At 49.6% G+C, this 22,059-nt stretch overlaps 1 protein-coding gene across 1 annotated transcript in view; it reads right to left on the bottom strand.

Annotated features, from left to right (window-relative positions):
- The window catches only part of GAB3 (GRB2 associated binding protein 3), a 79,373-nt gene extending 58,067 nt beyond the window's left edge, over positions 1-21,306 (bottom strand). Inside the window, exon 1 of the mRNA XM_072743300.1 lies at positions 21,214-21,306. Within this exon, the coding sequence (XP_072599401.1) occupies positions 21,214-21,285 (72 nt within the window). The 5' untranslated portion in view covers positions 21,286-21,306. The remainder of the gene's footprint in view (positions 1-21,213) is intronic.
- Positions 21,307-22,059: the final 753 nt, after the last annotated feature.

The following is a 22,059-nucleotide window of genomic DNA, read 5'->3' on the forward strand; positions in this document are numbered from 1 at the left end:
GATCACTTTTTTAAAAAATATTTTATTTATTTATTCACAAAAGACACAGAGGGAGAGAGGCAGAGATCCAGGCCGAGGGAGAAGCAGGCCCCACGCAGGGAGCCCGACGCGGGACTCGATCCCGGGTCTCCAGGACTAGGCCCAGGGCTGAAGGCGGCGCTAAACCACCCGGGCCGCCCTTATGTGGGATTTTATACCGGAACCTCCTCACCTAACCTGGTGTCAGGGTGACTGAAGCAGTTTATAGCTTTTTCTGGGCCTAAATACTTGAAACGGTGTGAAAGTCACTGTTCTTCCCGGTTTCACAGACTCCCACGTAAACCCTTGAGCCAAGCATGTGTGCTAGGAGGGATTTTCTCGCAACACGTCCCTTTCTCTCAGTCCCTTCACAGCGTGGAGCAGAGCACGTTAGGGTCGAAGGCTCCGGCAAGGCATGCGAGAGCCCGTGTGGGGCGGACGCCGGGGTGCGGTTACACGGCCCCTTGAACTTCAGTTTAATTTCTAAGGACATGGTCCTCACGGCCAAAGACCCCAAGCCACTGATTTCTCATCCCACCGAAAAGCCACAGTGTAACAGACTTGCTTCTTGTGAAATAGGAGCTGCTGGTGATGAACCGAAAGAGCCCGCACAGGAGGCCTGGGAGGGGACCCCAGAGCAGCCCGTTGGGGGACCCGTCCTGAGCGACAGCGCGGGCTCGCGTCCGCGGCCGGCCAGGCCACCATCCTACACGCAAGGACACAACATAAGCGCCGCCACCAGAGGACAAGCCAGTGTCCAGGGAGCGAGGGGCTTCGCGAGCGCCGCGGACACGGGCCTCAGTAAGTCACACAAAGGGGCCACGGCAGCGTGGCACACGTGAGGGGGGCTCCCGGCCACGAAGACCCCTGACCTCGATGTCACCCACTCCAGCCCGCCCAGGGGCTCACAGTGGGTGGGGGGAGACACACACGTAAGCGGAGCGGGGGACGCTGCCTTTGATCCACGTGCACTCGGCCGCCCACCCTCAGCGACGGGGACCCCAGCCCCGGCTCGCCGACACGCCCCCCGTGCGGGTCCCTGGGTGCCGCCGGCCCCGTGCAAGCTGGAGCCCTTCCTCACCCCAAGATCGTAAAAAACATCTATATTTTCTGTTCATCTTTTCTGCTTAATGATTACAGGCGTATAACCGTGAGGCGCTGAACAACCCCCGGAAACCACGTCTGAACAGAGCTACTGACCTGCTTACAAGAGTCAAGACTACCCACGTGGTGAAAGACGGCTCGAGCTGGCACCGACTGGTCTGGGCCACACCACCCCGCACGCGCCCATCTCGTCTGACCCACAAGCTAAGCAGGCTCAGGCCGGGTCAGCACTCGGATGGGAGATCACGGGTGTGCGGCGAGCTACGAATTAATGATCAAAAGACATTAAGAGGCCCCATGAGACGCTACAATAAATATAAGCAAGCAAGAAGGCGAATCAGCAAAACATAGGAATAAGGATTTTGCAGAGGACGCGGCTAGCACCAAATCATATACCCGGGCACATGAATTAAAAATGTGACACCCGGGGCGCCCGAGTGGCTCGGGGGTTGAGCATCTGCCTTCAGCTCAGGTCGTGATCCCACAATGCCTGCAGGGAGCCTGCTTCTCCCTCTGCCTGTGTCGTTGCCTCTCTCTGTGTGTCTGTCATGAATGAATGAATAGATAGATGATAGATAGATGATAGATAAGTGAAAATATGATACCTTGGGGCTCCTGGGTGGCTCAGGTCATGATCTCACGGTAGTGAGACTGAGCCCCACATCAGCGTCCCTGCTCAGCAGGGAGTCTGCTTCTCCTTCTCCCTCTGCCCCGCCTCCTGCTTGTGCTCTCTCTCTGTCTCTGTCTAAAATATATAAATAAATACAATTCTTGGGATCCCTGGGTGGCGCAGCGGTTTGGCGCCTGCCTTTGGCCCAGGGCGCGATCCTGGAGACCCGGGATCGAATCCCACATTGGGCTCCCGGTGCATGGAGCCTGCTTCTGCCTCTGCCTGTGTCTCTGCCTCTCTCTCTCTCTCTGTGACTATCATAAATAAATAAAAATTAAAAATAAATAAATAAATACAATTCTTTAAAAAAAGTAAAAATGGGGGCAGCCCTGGTGGTCCAGCGGTTTAGCACCACCATCAGCCCAGGGTGTGATCCTCGAGACCCGGGATCGAGTCCCGTGTCGGGCTCCCTGAGAGGAGCCTGCTTCTCCCTCTGCCTGGGTACCTGCCTCTCTCTCTGTGTCTCTCATGAATAAATAAATCAAATACTTTAAATAAATAAACAAATAAACAAATATAAAAAGTCAAGATGGACTACCTTTGCCATCAAAATGGCAAAATTTTTTCAGACGTGCACAATGCTGTGTACCCATGGATGTTTATGTAGTTACTTGTAATGGCCAAAAATCAGAAAGAAACTAAATATGCATCAAAAGAGTGAGTGAAGGGGATCCCTGGGTGGCTCAGTGGTTTGGCGCCAGTCTGCAGCCCAGGGCGTGATCCTGGAGTTCCGGGATCGAGGCCCACGTCGGGCTCCCTGCGTGGAACCTGCTTCTCCGTCTGTCTGGGTCTCTCCCTCTGTCTCTGGGTCTCTCATGAGTAAATAAAATCTTTAAAAAAGAAAGAAAAATCTCTAGAAAAGACACTTAGGAAACAGACAACGAGATGTGAGCTCCGCGTAGCCGGAGGCCAAGAATGCCCCCGCCACACGCCTGCCGTCGCCCCTGCCGTCTCTCCACAGCCCTGCAGGAGCGGTGGTGGCGCCGGGCAGGGGGGCCGCCGTCCCTGTGACCCCCGCAGGTCCCCGCCCCTCGTCGTCATCGCGCTAGGTGCGAAGGGTGTCGTCCAGCTGCACGACGGGCCCCCCCGCCCCAGGCACGTAGGGCAGCAGCAGAGCCGCGGGGGCCTCGCAGAGCGGCTCGCACAGGGACAGCCTGGCGCCTGGCTCCCGGGACGGGATGCACAGCGACGGGGACGAGGCCAGGAAGACTGTGTCCCACTGCGGGGCGGGTCCCCGGCCGGCTCCCAAGACGTGCGCGGGGCAGGGCGGGTGGCAGCGGCACGGCCTGCCCGCCTGTGTCCCCGTAAGCGATGGCCCGGCAGAACGCGGCCGCCTTTCGGGACACGCCGCCCGGGATCGGAGGACGACCTCGGAGCGATCCGCCGCGGATGTCGCCGGCCGCGGCCCGGGAGCACCGTCCCGGCCAGCGCCCCTCCACTTGCTCCCGGACAGCAAGCAGCTACCCCGCGCGACTGGGCCCTGGGGACGAGGGCCTGGGGTGGCAGAGGACAGGGAGTGGGGTTCGATGGCCCAGCAGGAGGCACCCGCCGGCCACCAGACCGCAGACACCGCAGCAGCGGGAGGACTAGCCCGAAGACCTCAACTCCGGGCCCAGAACGCGGTCCACCGAGCTGCTCCGCTGCGACAGCGCACAACGGCTCAGCTCGGACACCCACGGGCGCGACACGCCGCAGCTTCCCCCAGCCTCGCACGTGGCACCAGGAGCACCCTTAAGAAAGCCAGGGGCTGGGTGGCGCCTGGCAGGCTCAGTCGCTGGGGCGAGGGACTCTTGATTTCGGGGTCACGAGCTCGAGCCCCACGCGGGGTGCACACCTTACCGTGAGTGAATAATAAACCAACGGACGAGCCTGGGAAGCTGAGAATTGGAAAGGAGAGATCTGAGGCCATTGGAGGACCCCGGGTACCCCAGTCCCCCAACCCCCAAAACACACTGATGCTAGGGCCAGGGAGTCAGAATGCTCGGGGATGAAGGTGCAGGTCACCGCACCAGGGAAAGACCCCGGTGGGCCGAGGTACTGGCTGAGCAGAGGGGGGACAGGAAACCTCGGGCGGCATGAAGCACCCCTGGCTCTGCCTTGCTGGGACATTCTCCGGATCTGCCGTCTCTTCCCCCTTTCTTTTCCATATTATTTTACTGAGGCTGTGTTGGTGACAATGAACTCTACAGCTGAATTCAGAGCTTACAGACTCGCGACAATAGGAGACAGTGTCCCCCCCTGCCCCCCTGCCCCCCCGCCGCCAACAGAGAAGGAACAGGTCTGCAGCACTGGCGGCAGATTTCTCACCAGAACTAGTTCTGAGCTGTGGTTTGGGGTGTTTCTTCCTGGCTGTTTAACCTCAAAGCTGGTTCTCCAGCCCTTTCAACATTTTCTGCGAGCTACCCAACATCGCTTCGATAAGCTCCTTTTCTGCTTAGATGAGTCGGGGCCAGCTTCGGCTGCTCGCAAACTGAAATGCTGACCGCTACAGCATCCCCGTGGACCAGGCGGTCAGTCCGGTCTCTCCATTCCTAAAACACAGCCAAGCTGAAGCAGAAATCAACCATCGATAGAAAGGGAGAAATTAGAGAGCTAGAAAAACTAAAAACTAGAATAATCAAAAAGCCGGTTCTCACCAAAATGAAAATCAATTACCTAGAAAAGCCATGAGCTAACCTAATCAGCAGGCGACAGGGCAGAGAGCAGAACTTTACAATGCAAAGGAAGAGAGACCTCTGGGGAGAGTAAAAATAAACTTGATTTAAGAACCATTTTGTAAAATCATACGTACATGAATTCGATAGCCAGAGTGAAACGGAAACTTATCCAGGAAAAGTAGGATCTACAAAACTGACTTGTGGTCAGAAGAAAACAAACCTGCGAGCTGTCCATTTATAATTTCTGCCTTAAATTAAACCGGTACTGGGCGCCTGGGTGGCTCAGTGGGTTAAGCATCTGCCTTCGGCCCAGGCCATGATCTTGGGGTTCTGGAATCGAGCCCCATGTCAGGCTCCCGCTCAGTGGACAGTCCGCTGCTCCCTCTCCCTCTGCTCCTCCAACTCGTGTTCTCACTTGCTCTCTCTCCAATAAACAAGTAAAATCTTTAAAAAAACATTCTAGTATATGACAAACTTCCAAATTTTCGTGTGGACCAAATATGACCTTTTTCTTGAAATCTGCTAAAGATTTTACAGGAATAAATAAAGCCAAATTCAAAGCCAATGACCAACTTCAGTCATAAATGCTGCTGCAAAAATCCAGTAGAAAACAGCATGTGGAATTCAGCAACACAATTAAAACAAAACAAAACAAAACAAAAACACCCTGTCCAGCTGAGGTTAATTCCAGAAATGTTAAAAGGGTTCAATATTTCATGATCTATTAGTAGAATTCATTGCTTTGCTAGATTCAATGACAAAAATCATAGATCTCCATTAGAAATGCTGACTTTTTAATCAAATTTAACAATGGTGGATCCCTGGGTGGCTCAGCGGTTTGATGCCTGCCTTCGGCCCAGGTCGTGATCCTGGAGTCCCTGGATCGAGTCCCGCATCAGGCTCCCTGCATGGAGCCTGTTTTTCCCTCTGCCTGTGTCTCTGCCTCTCTCTCCCTCTCTCTCATTCTGTGTCTCTCATGAATAAATAAATAAAAATATCTTTAAAAATTTTTTTTAATAAAAAAAGATTTAACAATAGTTTTTGAAAAAAACACTAGTACAAGACTCAGTGGAATGTATTACTAGCGTGAAATAAAAATTCTTACTGGGGATTCTGGGTGGCTCACTGGGTTAAACGTCTGCCTTCGGCTCAGGTGGTGACCTCAGCGCCCTGGGACGGAGCCCCGCATCCAGCCCTGCTCCAGGGGGAGCCTGCCTCTCCCTCTCCCTCTGCCTGCCACTCTGCCTACTTGTGCTCATGCACACACACTCTCTCCCTCTGTCAAATAAATAAATAGAATCTTAAAAAACATTCTCTTAGGGGATCCCTGGGTGGCGCAGTTGTTTGGCGCCTGCCTTTGGCCCAGGGCGCGATCCTGGAGACCCGGGATCGAATCCCACGTCGGGCTCCCAGTGCATGGAGCCTGTTTCTCCCCCTGCCTGGGTCTCTGCCTCTCTCTGTGTGTGTCTCTCATGAATAAATAAATAAAATCTTTAATAAATAAATAAACAAATAAATAAATAAATAAAATCTTTTTTAAAAAAAAAACAGTGAAGACGGGGGTGCCTGGTAGGCTCAGTCAGTGGAGCGTGTGACTCCTGATCTTAAGGGTCATGAGTTCGAGCCCCACGTTGGGGGTACAGATGACTTAATAAATAAAACATGTTTTTAAAAATTGTTAAAAACAGTGAAGATCTCTGGTCACTGACATGGAGAGAATGAGAGAATACATTTTTTTTTTCCCAGAACTTTTAAAATCTTGGCAACTTTCAAACCTACGATTCAGTATTACTAACTGGTCACCATGCTGTACGCTACATCTTCAGGACTAAGTTATTTTATAGCTAGAAATTTGTAGCTTTTGAGCACCTTCACCCATTTCACTCACCCTGCCCCCAGCCTCTAGCAACTGCTAATCTGTTCTCTGCATATATGAATCCAGGGGTTTTTTTGTTTATTTTTGTCTTTAGGTTCCACATGCAAGTAAGATCGTGCAGTATCTGTCTTGCCCTGACTTAGTTCATTGAGCACAACGCCTTCAAGGTTGATCCGTGTTGTTGCAAATGGCAGGATTTCCTTTTTGGGGGCTGAGTTCTATTCCACTGTGCAGATACACCAGAATTTCTGGACCAGAGGGTAGCTCTGTTTGTGGCTTTTGAGGAAGCTCCATATATTTTCCACAGTGGCTGCACTAGCTTGCATTGCCACCAACAGCGCACAAGGGTTCCCTTTTCTCCAAATCTCTTGGCTTTTTGGTACTAGCCATCCTAACAGGTGTGAAGTGACTCGCCTTTGTGGTTTTGATTTGAGTTTCCTGGGTGATTAGTGCTGCTGAGCACATTTTCACGTATCTGTTGGCCATTTGCACGTCTTCTTAAATCAACACACTGAGATGCAGAATGGCATATAGAGTAAGCTACCCTTTGCGTGAAAACAGGAAGAATAAAAAAGCAAATACGTATTTCCTTATATTTCTATAAAGAAATACTGGAAGGGGCACCTGGGTGGCTCAGTTGGTCGAGCAGCCGACTCTTGGTTTCGGCTCAGGTCGTGATCTCAGGGTCATGGGATGGAGCCCCACGTGGGCTCCACGCTCAGTGGGGAGTCTGCTTGAGACTCTCTCCCTCTGCCTCTGCCCCTCGCCCTGCTCGCACTTGCTCTCTCTCTCCCAAATAAAAAAATAAATATATATATTTTAAAAAGATACTGGAACGATGAAGGAAAAATCTAATAAAAATGTTTACTTGAAGACTAAGGGTGATCAAGATGGATGAAGACAGAGGTGAAGAGGAGGTTTCTTAATGTATATATTTTTTAAAGATTTTATTTATTTATTCATGATAGTCACACAGAGAGAGAGAGAGAGAGGCAGAGACAGGCAGAGGGAGAAGCAGGCTCCATGCACCGGGAGCCCGATGTGGGATTCGATCCCGGGTCTCCAGGATCGCGCCCCGGGCCAAAGGCAGGCGCCAGACCGCTGTGCCACCCAGGGATCCCCTTAATGTATATTTTATATATACTTTTCATTTTTGAAACATGTAGATATATCATGAACTACTCAATACCAGTTTAAAGGCCGAGACAAAAGTGTAAGGAAGACAGGAAGATCACCTGAAAAAAACTGCCCCCAAATAGACCCAAGTGAGTATTGAAGGTTTCTGTTGCATTTAAGATCATGTTATAGAAACTGAAATACAAACGGTTTTTATAGATGCAGAGATGCTCAATCTCCCCGATTAAGAAATTCAATTAAAACAGAAGACCAAAAAATAAAAATAAAAATAAAAACAAAACAGAAGATCATTTATCAGCTATTGACTTTGCAAAGATCAAGACATTTCATAACATACTACAATTGAGGGGTAGCAGGGGGACAGGTTCTTTCATGCACTGTTGCTGGGAATGAAAACTGACACAGCCACTTAAGACACTAATTTGCTATCTATCGGCATTTTACATTCACATACACTTTGACTCAGCAATTCCACTTCTGAGAGTTTTCTCACAAGCATAATTGCACATAACCACAAAGACCAATGTACAAAGATACTCCCTGCAACACTGTTTACAGTAGCATGAGACTAGAAACAAGAAAAAAGCCTATCTTGGTGCCTCCAAACAGTAAACTATGAAGCTGTTAAAAATAATGACAAATAAAAAAATAATAATAATAATGACAAAAAAGTTTTTTTAAATAATGACAAATATCTATATGTGCAAAAGGGAACAATCCCTAAAATATATTAAGAAAGGGGGTTATAAAATAGTGAGTATAATATGATACCATTTATGCAAAAAATGTGCTTGAATACGCATGGAATACATATCTGGAAGGAAGCAGCTGGTCCCAGCGCCTGCAGCATACGTTCCTCAAAAATACACTCTCGGGAGGGGGCGGGGGTGTCTGGGTGGCTCAGTGGTTAAGCATCTGCCTTTGGTTCAGGTCATGATGTCAGAGTCCTGAGATCAAGCCCCCCCATCGGGCTCCCTGCTCAGCGGGGAGCCTGCTTCTCCCCCTGCCTGAGCTAGCTCGCTTGCTCTCTGTCAAAGAAATAAAATCTTTAAAAATAATATATTATCTGGCAACAAAAAGGAACAACGAATAGGGATACCTGGCTGGCTCAGTCAGTGGAACGTGTGACTCTTGATCTCAGGGTCGTGAATCCAAGCCCCATGCTGGGTGGAAAGCTCACTTTCCAAAAAAAAATGAAGATATATATAGAGAGAGGAAACATTACTTAACAAATGGTGTTGGATCAGTTGACTGTTTGTGAAATAATATCATTCCCTCATTTCATACTAATACAGATACCAATTGAACTAAAGAAATGAAAAGTTTAAAAAAATGAAACCAGCCATGGTGATGATGAGCGTGTAAATCTGAAACTTTCAACGTATCCTCTAAACACAACTCAGAGGCTGAGATCATCCAAATGTCAGAACCTAAGAACAGAAATGAATAAACACTAAGAAGAAATAAAACAATAAAGCAAGAGTTGATTAAATTCAGAAAAGAAATAGAAAGGGTTTCTGTTTCTGCCTAGGATGCAGAAAGTTGCAATGAATATCCCTTCCACCCTGATAAGAAACCCCGAACAAAACAGAGAATCTTCATTTTCTTGAGCTCATCGAGAGCTGTGGTCACCAAGGCCCAGGGCAGAAGGGATTTGCGGTAGCAAGCCCCCTTGGTGGTGACCGTAAATATAGAGACTTCCAGGTATCTCAGAGCCCACACCCCGGCAGACACACCCAGGTACGCGGCCTTCCTCTTCACCATAACAAGAAACAGGTCCCTGCAATTAAAACAGCTATTTGGGGTGCCCGGGTGGCACAGCGGTTTGGTGCCTGCCTTTGGTCCAGAGCATGATCCTGGAGCCCCAGGATCGAGTCCCACATCGGGCTCCCTGCATGGAGCCTGCTTCTCCCTCTGCCTGTGTCTCTGCCTCTCTCTCTCTCTTGTGTGTGTCTCTCCTGAATAAATAAATAAAATCTTTTTTAAAAATCTTTAAAATAAAATAAAATAAAACAAAATAGCTATTTGTCGGGGTGCTCAGTTGGTCAAGTGTCACTCTTGGGTTTCAGCTCAGGTCTTGATCTCACAGCTCATGGGATTGAGCCCTGCATCAGGCTCCGCACTCAGTGGGAGCCTGCCTGAATATTTTCTCCCTCTGACCCTTCCCCTGCTCACGCCAGCTTGTGCTTTCTCTCCCTATCAAATAAATAAATCTTTAAAAAACAACAACAACCAGATATTGATCAACAGGATTCTCATTTCAGCTGAGGACTTACTGTTCAATCTACAATAGAATCTGTCACTCTTGGACTATTGACATTTTGGGCCAAATTCTTTGTCGTCATCGTTGCCCTGTGCTTGTAGGATATTTAGCAGCATTCCTAGTCTCTACCCTCTAGATGCTAGTGGCACCCTCCCTACCAGTTCTAATGACAAAAATGTCTCCAGATGATGCCAAATGTCTCCTGGGGATAGGAGGATAGGGTTGCATACTTAACACAAAAAAGACTTTTTTTTCAAGGCACTTGGGTGGCAGCCCATTCTGGATTCTGGCTCAGGTCACGTTCTCAGGGTCCTGGGATAGAGCCCCGAGTTGGGCTCCACACTCAGTGGAGAGTCTGCTTCAGGCTTCTCTCTCCCTCTGCCTCACCCCTCCTCAAATAAATTTAAAAATAAAAAAATACTTGTTTTTATCATCTGAAATTAAACTTTTTATTTTTTGCTAAAAATGGTATCCCTACCTGCAGGGAAAAAAAGTCACCCCCATTGAAAACTGTTGATCTAGACCCTCAAATACAAACATGAGCAGACAACCAAGAATCACCAAGCTTTTTTTAAAGATTTTATTTGTTTATTCATGAGAGACACACAGAGAGAGGCAGAGACACAGGCAGAGGGAGAAGTGGGCTCCATGAAGGGGAGCCTGACATGGGACTCGATCCCGGGTCTCCAGGATCACACCCTGAGCTGAAAGCGGTGCTAAACTGCTGAGCCTCCCGGGCAGCCCAGAATCACCAAGCTTTTAAAGAAGTTGAAACTGAATTTAAAAAGCTCTTCTTCAAATATGGCAAATATAGTCTTCTGCCTCAGGGCCTTTGCACTTTCTGTTCCCTCTTTCTAGAAACCCGTTGCCCCAAACATCCGTATAGATATGAGGGAGAAAGCCAGGATGTAATAAATATGCTAGGGAAAATTATGACAAGATTATCCAGAAAAGATGGGAAAACTGCTGTGAAAAGGAGACAGTTCTTAGAACTTAAAAACAGGAGTAGCAATCAATGGGCTGAAAAGCAGAAAGTTTACAACTTATGCATAAATCAATGAGCTAAAAGCCTGACTTGAGCCAGTCTCTCAGAACACTGAGCAAAAGGACAGGATGATAGTAAGTATGAGAGAAAAGCTGGGGCCTATCTGGAGAGCAGATCTACTCCTCTGATTCTGGGACAGGGACCACCAACCGTATTTCTCTTTCTGGTGGGCTCTGCTAATGGGAAACACTGGTGGAAGAGTGCAAGGCAGGTAAAAGGGCGATGAGGCTCTCAGTAGCTCTCAGTATCCTTCCAATGGCAGGGAGACAGCACAGCCCCAGCTGCCAGCTTCCTCAGGTCCCCTCTGAGGCATTAGCAGCCTCTTTGGCAGGAGTCAGAGCAGTAGATACATGGCTACGGGCTCCCCTCGCCTAAGCTCTTAGGTTATGGTCATGCCAAACTTCGCCTTATGCCCCAGTTCCTTCAATGGTAGCTGCTTTCTGTAGTAACTAACATCAGAATGCCTCCTTTTTGATCTTCTAGCCTTCTGGAGTATTCATTTGATCAAGATAAAAGAACAATGCTAAACATGTATGCAACTCATAACAAAGCTTCAAAACACTGAGGCAAAAACCGGTAAAACTTCAAGGAGAAACAGACAAATCCACAAGTATAGTCTGAGATGTCGACACCCCTCTTTCGACTGGTAAAACACAAAGACAGAAATCAACAAGGATGTGGAACTGAGCAACACTATCCACCAACTTGACCTCGTTGATATTTATAGAACACTCCACCCAACAACAAAATGCACATTCTTCTCAAGTACACACAGAACATTTACCAAGATAAACCGTGTATCAGATCAAGCCTCAGCAAATTTACAAGGATTCAAATCATACAAAGTATGTTTTCTAACCACAATGAAATGAAATTAGAAAACAACAAAAATAAGTTTACAAGTTAAACACGCAAGTCACAGAAGAAATAACAAGGAAAACTAGAAAATATCTTGAAGTGAATGCAAAAAAAAAAAAAAACCCACAACATAGCAGAATTTCTGGAATGCCACTAAAGCAGTGCCAAGGGGGAAATTCATAGCACTGAATGTCTATCTTAAAAAATAAGGTGTGGACACTGCAGAAAACAATATGGAGTTTCCTCCAAAAATTAGAAATAGAACCACCAAAAAAATTCTGATTTTTTTTTAATGATTTATCTATTTATTCATGAGGGACACAGTCTGAAAGAGAGAGGCAGAGACACAGGCAGAGGAAGAAGTGGGCTCCTCGCAGGGAGCCCGATGCAGGACTGGATCCCAGATCCTGGGATCACGACCTGAGCCAAAGGCAGGTGCCCAACTGCTGAACCACCCAGGCGTCCCAAAAAATCTGGAACTACCATATGATCCAGCAATTCTACTTCTCGGTATTTTTTTAAGATTTTATTTATTTAGGGATCCCTGGGTGGCGCAGTGGTTTGGCGCCTGCCTTTGGCCCAGGGCACGATCCTGGAGACCCGGGATCGAATCCCACGTCGGGCTCCCGGCGCATGGAGCCTGCTTCTCCCTCTGCCTGTGTCTCTGCCTCTCTCTCTCTATCATAAATTAAAAAAAAAAAAAATTAAAACCTGGGCTGTAGTAGCGGTTGCACGACGACAGATTCACCAGAAATCATCCAACTACACACTTACAATGGGTGAACACTATCGCGCGCGCGCGCGCGTGTGTGTGTGTGTGTGTGTGTGTGTGTACACCTCAATAAAGCGGTCTTGAAAAGCCACTGGAAAAAAAAATAAAAAATAAAATAAAAATGAATAAATAAAAGCCACTGGAACGGGGGGAATGCATCCTAAGGACAGTGGGCCACGCAAGACAAAACGTAATCCTGGGTCAAGCTAAACGTGTTGTCGTGGCCGTGCTCACACCAGAGCTTCTCAGTTTAACGTGGGGCTCAGCACCCAGAGCGCCCTTGCAGCGGTGTCCCCGACCGAAGCTCGGACTAAAAGGTGGCGACATTCAATGAAGTCCAGGTACGAGGGGTTCCTAGTAAGAGGAGAATCGCAAAGGCATAGGGAGGTAGGAGGATGTCCCGGGTCTCCCACGTGCGCTGTCTTCGCTCACCCGCCTCCACCGTATGTCCCGAAAGACTATTTCAGGAAAGTTGCATGGATGGATGAAGTTTTGACCTAGTTCAACCTCAGAGCAGACCCACTGAGTTTACGGCAACCTCCCCGCTCCTCGAACGTGTGATTGGAACAATATCCCTGGCAACTGATCAAATCCCGACATCAGCCTTCTGGTCTGTGGAGTTGAGGACTTTGACGGCAGGAAGGGCAAAAATCACTGGCACTCCCCACACTCACTACCAGAAGAGCCATCCAAAAGCAACTCCAGGGCAGCCTGGGTGGCTCAGCGGTTTAGCGCCTGCCTTCATCCCAGGGCATGATCCTGGAATCCCGGGATCGAGTCCCACTTGGGGCTCCCTGCTTGGGGCCTGCTTCTCCCTCTGCCTGGGTCTCTGCCTCTCTCTCTCTGTATCTATCACGAATAAATAAATAAATAAAATATTAAAAAAGAAAAAAAAAGGCAACTCCACAGGCTTGGAGGAATCGCGGAGATGAGCCCCCAACAAAAATGTAAAAGATACAGGGGAGGTGACTCTATCACACCCCACTTGGCATGCCTGTTCGGCCTCCTGGAGAACGCATGATCATGAAATTCGCCCAGTGTTGATGCCAATTGCAGCTGCTCTCCTGGACTCAGCCTCCTCACTAGATCAAATCAACACACCCCTGGCATCTGGTACGCAGCTACCACTGGCAAACGCTTTTAGCCCTCTATCAACTAGCAAGAATCAGAAATAGTTCATTGGGGGGCCTGGGTGGTTCAGTGGTTGAGCATCTGCCTTTGGCTCAGGTCGTGATCCCCAAGTCCTGGGATCGAGTCCCACGGCAGGGACTTACCCCCTGTAAGTAGCCTGCTTCTCCCTCTGCCTCTCTCTCTACGTCTCTTATGGATAAATAAACAGAATCTTACAAAAAATGAAATAGTCCACTGTCAACTGACATGAACAATAGCACACCTGGTTTTTTTTTAAGATTTTATTTATCTATTCATGAAAGACACACAGAGAAGAGAGAGAGGCAGAGACACAGGCAGAGGGAGAAGCAGGCTCCATGCAGGGAGCCCGATGCTGGACTCGATCCCAGGTCCCCAGGATCAGGCCCTGGGCTGAAGGTGGCGCTAAACCACCGAGCCACCCAGGCTGCCCTAGCACACCTTTATGATTTTGCCCCAAAGCTATGAGAAGTCTGCTACTGTGTCATAACGTACTCCATGGAGATTGATTTCCTTGACATCTCACAGAGCACCACACTGGGACACTGCATTAATGACATCATGCCAATTAGACCTGTTGAGCACAAAGCAGAGAGCACCTTTACTTAAGAAGACGACACATGCCAGAGAGTCCAAGTTAACTCTCTAAGTTTCAGGGGCCTGACCCCTAAACGAAGTTTCTAGGGACACAGTGATCTGGAGCAGGCTATCTTCTCCAATGTGGAGAAGAAGTTGCTGCATGTTTCATTAGTAGACAGGGACACTAAGACAATCATTATAAACCTGTCCCTGGGGTGCCTGGCCAGCTCAGTCAGAAGAGCATGCAAGAAAAAAAATAAAAATGAAAAAATGAAAAAAGAAGAGCATGCAAGTCTTGATCCTGGGGCTTGTATCTTCAAGCCCCATATGGAGGGTAGAAATTACTAAAACATAAATAACTGTTAAAAATACATATAAATAAATAAATAAATACATCCTACATATTCAAGAAGGCAGAGAAATCATTAGCATGTTAAGGAGAGAGAGAGAAAAAAGATTTAACTTCTAGAGATGAAAAATATAAGGTCTGAAGTGAAAAATACACTGGATGGCATTAACAGCAGATTAGACACTGCAGAAAAAAAAGTAAGTAGAAAACTGAAGATTGGGATCCCTGGGTGGCGCAGCGGTTTGGTGCCTGCCTTTGGCCCAGGGCGCGATCCTGGAGACCCGGGATCGAATCCCACATCGGGCTCCCGGTGCATGGAGCCTGCTTCTCCCTCTGCCTGTGTCTCTGCCTCTCTCTGTCTCTCTCTGTGACTATCATAAATAAAATTTAAAAAAAAAGAAATAACTTTAGACCCACAGATCCAAGAAGCTCAATGAACCCCAAGTACAAGAAACATGAAGAAAATAATACCAAGGCACATCATAATCAAATAACTTTAAACCAGTAATAACAACAGGTAGCAAAAAACATATATAAAGGAACAAAGGAACAATGCATATGAGAAAACAGTAATGCAGCATCTTTAAAATTCAAATTTCAAATTCAAATTTCCCTTTCTTTCAAAGGGAAAGAAATTAAGCTAAAATTCTTTACCTACAAAAAATATCAATCAAGAATTGAGGCAAAAGAAAAAATAAAATACTACTAGTAGGGATTTTTTTTTGCTGAGTAGGGAGCCTGCTTCTCCTTCTTCCTGTGCCCCTGCCTCTCTGCTCATGCTCGCTCTCTCACATGCTCCCTCTCTCTCAAATAATAAATAAAATATTTTTTGAATATTTTTATTTTATTTATTCATGAGAGACACAGAGAGAGAGGCAGAGACTCAGGCCGAGGGAGAAGCAGGCCCCATGCGGGGAGCCCAACACAGGAATCGATCCTGGGACTCCAGGATCACACCCTGGGCCGAAGGTGGCACTAAACCACTAAGCCACTGGGGCTGCCCAATAAAATCTTTTTTAAAAATGATAAGGGACTATAACAAACAATTTTATCACAATTAGCTCAAGTACTTAAATGAACTAGAGAAAATCCTTGAAAACCATTAACCACCAAAGCTTATTCGACAAGATATAAGTAATCTGAATAGTCCTATAACCTGGTAAAAAGAGATCATGTTCATAGTTAATAACCATCCCACAAAGCAAAGTCCAGGCCCAGATGGTTTCACCAGTGTATTTTAGCAAACATTTAAGGAAAAGGGAATAGCACTAGTAGCCAATATCTTTCAGAACATTGGAAGGCGGGGAGACACTTCCGAAACGATCATATGAGGTCAGCATTATGCTAATAGCAAAGCCAGACACAAATAGTACAAAAATGAAAACTACAGACCAATATCCCTCACGGACAAATGCACAAAAACCCTCAGCAAAATAAAAGTAGATTAAATCCTGCAACATATGAAAAAAATAATATATTACAACCAAGTGATATCCCAGGAGTTGAGGGCCAGCTCAGCATGCAAAAATCAACGGTTGGAATACTTTACCCCAGAAACAGACAAAGAAAGGAAAAGTGTATCATTATTTCTGGAGATGCAGGAAAGGCATTTAATAAAACCCAATTCAAAAAAAATAAAATAAAATCCAATTCATAAAAGAAGTCTCAAAAATAAATAAGTAAAATAAAAAAATAAGACGTCTCAGCAAACCAGCAATATGAGGGAACTTCCCTGACTTGATAAAAGGCAACTACAAAAAGCCTACAGCTAGCACACTTAAAAGGTAAAAGACTAAAAAAAAAAAAAAAAAAGGTAAAAGACTAAATGCTTTTCCCCTAGAATCAGGGGAAAGGCCGGGGCGTCTGCTCTCATCACCTCTAAGTAATATTGATAGCAAACCATAAACAAGCCTCCCAGAACTAAATAATTACGTCACTTCAGCAAGGTTGTAGGATACGGGGGGAGTATATAGAAATCAATGGACAAACTGATTCTGAAACCGATATGCAAAGGCAAAGGACCTAGAATAGGCAAAAACAGCTCTGAAAAGAAAAACAAAGTTGGAGGGCCAAATCTGCCTGACTCCAAGAATTATCACAAAACCACTGCCATCAAGACACGGCATCAGCATAAAGCTGAACAAAGGAATCGGTGCAACAGACTAGAGCACACCGAATTGCATCTACCCATCGCAACCGATTCATCTTGCACAAAGTTGCAAAAGTAACTCAATGGAGTAAAGACAGTCTAGTCTGCCCAATAAGTGGTATTGGAACAAAAGGACTAAGGTCGCAAAAAACAAAAACAAAAACAAAAAACAAACAAACAAAAAACACCCACAACATAAATCTCACACCTTTGACAAAATTTAACTCAAATGGATCATTGAGTAAATATAAAATATTCAATTATAGAACCTTTAGGGGGAAAAAACGAAATCTTTCAGATCTAGGGCTAGGCAAAGAGTTCTAAGGTTGTTGGGTTTTTTTTTTAATGTTTTATGTATTTGACAGAGAGCGCAAGCAGGGGGACAGAGGGAGAGGGAGGAGAAGCAGGCTCCCCCGCTGAGCAGGGAGCCCCATGTGGGGCTTGATCCCAGGACCCTGAGATCGTGACCTGAGCCGAAGTCAGATGCTTAACCCACTGAGCCACCCAGGTGACCCTGAGTTCTTAGACTTAACGTTAAAAGCACAATCCATAAGGGAACGTTTGATAAATTGGATGTAATTAAAACTTCAAACTCCTTGTCCTACAAAGATACTGTAAAGAGAATGAAGGGGCACCTGGGTGGTTCAGTGGGTTAAGTCTCCGACTCTTGATTTTGGGTCAGGTCACGATCGCAGCGTCGTGAGGTCAAGCCCTGCATCAGGCTCTGTGCTCAGTGAGGAGTCAGCTTGTCTCTCTCCCTCTGCTCCTCCCGTCTCTCTCCCTCTCTCCCAAATAAATACATTAAAATAAAATCTTGGGGGACGCCTGGATGGCTTAGTGGTTGAGCGTCTGCCTTTGGCTCAGGACAGGATCCTGGAGTCTGCGGATAGAGTCCCGCGTCGGGCTCCCTGCATGGGGCCCGCTTCTCCCCCTGCCTGGGTCTCTGCGTCTCTCTCTCTGGGTCTTTCATGGATAAATAAATAAAATATTTTTAAAAAAATAAAATAAAATCTTGGGATCCCTGGGTGGTTCCATCATTAAGCGCCTGCCTTTGGCCCGGGGCATATCCTGGAGTCCCAGGATGGAGTCCCAGGATCGAGTCCCATGTCAGGCTCCCTGCATGGAGCCTGCTTGTCTCTCTGCCTGTGTCTCTGCCTCTCTCTCTCTGTCTCTCATGAATAAATAAATAAAATCTTTTTAAAAAAATATTTAGGAAAACCTAAATGTGATAATACAAGTCCTCAGTGTAATGCTTGGGATATATAGACCATTCAATACATGTGAATCATTAACCTTTATTATCATTGCTGTTACAGGACTCTTTAAAATCGAGAAAGTAAAAAGGCAAATGTGCATTAATAAAAAAGTGTTAAACTACGTCACTTCAATTACAGAAATAGGGGATCCCTGGGTGGCGCAGTGGTTTGGCGCCTGCCTTTGGCCCAGGGCGCGATCCTGGAGACCCGGGATCGAATCCCACGTCGGGCTCCCGGTGCATGGAGCCTGCTTCTCCCTCTGCCTGTGTCTCTGCCTCTCTCTCTCTCTCTCTGTGACTATCATAAATAAATAAAAAAAATTAAAAAAAAAATTACAGAAATATTAGGTAGTGGTCTAAAAGAATGAAGTAGGGCAGCCCCGGTGGCCTAGTGGTTTAGCCTCTCTCTCTCTCTGTCTGTCATGAATAAATAATAAATAAATAAACAAACAAATAAATACATAAATTAATATCTTTTAAAAAATAAAAATAAAGAAATGAAGTAAATCAATCTGCATTAATCTGGAAAGATGTCCAGAATCATTGTGAAAAAGGCAAACTGCAGGACACTTGTAGAGTATGATCTCATTTGTGTAAAAATAAAATCACTATGTTTTGAAGAAATTTTTCTACAATGATACTCACCAAACTGCTAACAGTTGTTATCCCTTGGGAGGGGAGTGGTGTGAGGAGGAGTTCAGAGAAACGGGGGCTCTCGCTTCTTATTCTAGTTATTCCTAGATTGTTTGAATTTTTACCAGGATCTATAACAATATTTTTGATACACACAACACAAAACAAAGACGTCAACTATCTGTTAAAAGAGTGGGGCAGGGGACCCCTGGGTGGCTCAGCCGCTGACCATCTGTCTTTGGCCCAGGGCGTGATCCTGGAGTCCCAGGATCGAGTCCGGGTAGGGCTCCCGGCATGGAGCCTGCTTCTCCCTCTGCCTGTGTCTATGCCTCTGTCTCTCTCTCTCTGTGTATCATAAATAAATAAATAAAATCTTTAAAAAAAATAAAAGAGTGGGGCGATAAAAATAACCTGATTGCCTTGGCTCAGGGATTCAAGAGGATGGAGCAGGAGCTTACCTTGGACTGAATTATTTACGTAAAAATAGACTCCGCTTGCACTTGTAACTTAACCAACACGAGCCGGGCTGCTGGCTGGCCCGGGGCCCCAGGACGGAGTCCTCGCCTGCCTGTGCCACTAAGCACCTTGGTTACGTGCTCGGGTTCCAGACGGCAGCCCGTGGACCTCCGGGAAACGGGGTCGATCGCTTTTTGTCTGTGTAGCCCCGTGACACGGGGCTGGACTCAGAGTTGGTGCTCGGCTGAAATCAAGGAGGACGACCCCTGGCAATATGGGAATTCAAGGTGGCTGTGTAGACGCGGCCGGCCGGGTCCCGTCGGCTTGACTCACGATCGCCATCTAGTGGCAGCAGGGATTCCTGCCGGAGCCGGAGTCGGAGCCCGGCCAGGCGTGTTCTGGGGTGCCCTGCACAAAACACCGCGGCCGCCAAGGGAGCGGGAGCCTCAGAGAAAGGGCACAGCCGGGGGGTCATGGTCTGCGCCTTCGGGGGCCGCTAGGCCACGTCGACGTGCTGCTGCGTGTTAAGTGTCCTGCATCAGCACCGCGTCACCAGCCGCCCCCCGCGCCCACCAGCGCTCAAAGTCCACACTCGCTACACCTCATTCGGCCAAAGACAAAGACCACATGTGGTTGTGGGTCTACACCAGATGCTCTGCCAGAATTGATGAAACCCCACCAATCTTTCCTAAGCCCGTCTGGTCGGGACAAGATAGAAAACAAGAGCAGAAATCTTCTTGGGAGTGCGTGTCCGTCTGAAAATACGTGCTGAGCCCTGTGACAAGGGCTCGGCTGCCTGTGCGGAGCTCAGGGGACAGGTTTTCTTGTCCTGTGTCCCTTGAGCCCCATCGCCCCTTGAGCACCACCGAGTCCTCCAAGTAGGTTCACTGCTAGGGAAGCAGCTGAGTGGCAATGGTGGGAGAAATGCTGCAGCTTGTGTTTGGGGACCGGGGACTGAAAGCCAGTAGTGAATCGACACGGTGGCAGCTCCGGTGAGCAATCTCGGTGGCCATCTGTGTCTGACATCTACGTGCTCAGCTGAACAACAGTCCTGCAAAATGTTGCTGGGCCGAGGGTCGCCTGGGTGACTCCGTGGGTTGAGCATGTGACTCTTGATCTTGGGGTTTTGAGTGCCAAGCCCCTATGGGGTCTAGAGAAAACTTCAAGAAAATCAGTTAAAAAAGAAGAAAAAGGGGTCCGTGGGTGGCTCAGTGGTTTAGCACCTGCCTTGAGTCCAGGTCGTGACCCGGGGTCCCGGGATCGGGCTCCTTGCGTGGAGCCTGCGTCTCCGTCTGCTTGTGTGTCTGCCTCTGTCTCTCTTTCTGTGTCTTTCATCAGTAAATAAATAAAATGTTTTTTAAAAATCAGGAAAAGAGAGCAATCAACAAGTACAGCTTTGAAAAGCTTTGTAAAATGCCGCTCAGCAGAACGAACAACAAAACGTTCTCTGGGGCTGCTGGCGCAGGCCGCTGCCTGGTTCAGGGGGAAGGGGCCAGTGGCCGAGGAAGTTCCTGCTCTCACGTGGGTCCCGTCACCCCTCGTGGCGGGATTCACTCCCGATTCAAGTGTTTCCCGTTTGGCGTCCTCGGGTGCGTGCAGGGAGCGCGGACCTGGACGCGGGCCCCGGGGTGGGGGCGCGCTGGGCGGCACAGCCGTGTCCGGGGCGCTCGCTGCGGCCCCGCGTGTTGGTGGCCGGGCGGTGCGGGCGGCGCGGGCGGGACCCGGGAGCAGCCGCAGCCCCGTGTGTGTGTGTCTGTGTGTGTGCGCGCGCGCGAGTCCCCGCGGGAGCGCGCTCAGCGACCTGGCCCCGGCCACCGCGGAGGACCGCGGGCCACCGGGCGGGCACAGCGCGTGCGGCTCGGCGCGGGGCGGCCCGGGGGCCGCGCCCTCCCTCCCGAGCGCCGGGGCCGGGACCGGGGCCGGGGCCGCCGCAGTCCGGGGTGCCGCGGCGGCTGCAGAGCGCGGTGTCAGCGGAAAGAGCCGGGGAGCGACGGCGGAGGAACCGGAGGCCGCCGCGGAAGGCTCGGGGCCGCGCGCGCCCGTGACAGCCGCGCCGGGGGCGCCCCGGGGGTGCCGAGCCCCGCCGCCCCGGTCCCCGCGCCCTCCCCGGCGCCCTCCCCGGCCGGCCGCCCGCGCCGGCCTCCGGCCCCCGAGCGCGACGCGTCCCCGCCAGCCCCCCGCCCGCGGCGGCCCGGCCCGACGTGCGAGCCCGCGGCGCGCGGCCCCGGGGCGCCCCCACTCACGTAGCGCTGCAGCTTCCTCTCGGGGGGCGACTTGACGAGCCAGCCCGTGCACACGGCGTCGCCCGCACTCATCGTGGCCGCCGCCGCCGCTTCCTCCAGCTGGGTCGCCGCGGCAGGAGGAAGTCGGCCGGGGATGCCGGCGGGGCGGGCCCAGCGCCGCCCGCCCCGGCACCGCCCCGGCCCCCGCCGCGACCCCCGCCCCCGGCCCCCGCGGCCCCCCGGCGGGGACGGCGCCACCGCCCGCCGCCCGGACGGCGCGGGGGAGCGCGCGGCGGCGGCCGGGGCGGCCCCCGGGACCGCGGGAGCCCCTGCACGGCCGCACCTGCGAGGCGCCCGGGGCGGCGGGAGGAGGCGGAGGCGGGCGGCCCGCGCCCCGCCCGGGGCCCTCGAGCCTTTCCGCGGATCCGCTCTCGCCGCACCCCCCCCCCCCCCCCCCCCCCCGATCGTGCGGTCCGCGCGGCTCAGATGGGCCCCGGAAGCCGCGGCACCCCAGCCCCAAAGCTCGCAAGCCGCCAGCGAAGCCCCGGGCACCGGGGTCTCCCTGGATGGGCGCAGACACCCCGGTAAATGGGCCCCAGCATTGGCCCCACTGTCCGAACAACAGAGAAGCGCGCGTGATCGCCGCGACCGTGGGCACCCACGAAGCGCACGTAGCTGACCCTTGCTCCCTGCGCCACCACCCTGGCCCGCAGCACCCGAGGCCCCTCCTGCGCTGCCCCTCCCGTGAAAGTGACGCTACACTGCGTGTTATTCCCTATGTTGGCAAATCGAACACCAATAAAAATAAATTAAAAAAAAAAGAAAGTCACACTACGAAGAAAGACTTCTTTTTTTTTTTTTTTTTTA

The sequence above is a fragment of the Vulpes vulpes genome, chromosome X, assembly GCF_048418805.1.
Source record: "Vulpes vulpes isolate BD-2025 chromosome X, VulVul3, whole genome shotgun sequence".
NCBI classification, from domain to species: domain Eukaryota; kingdom Metazoa; phylum Chordata; class Mammalia; order Carnivora; family Canidae; genus Vulpes; species Vulpes vulpes.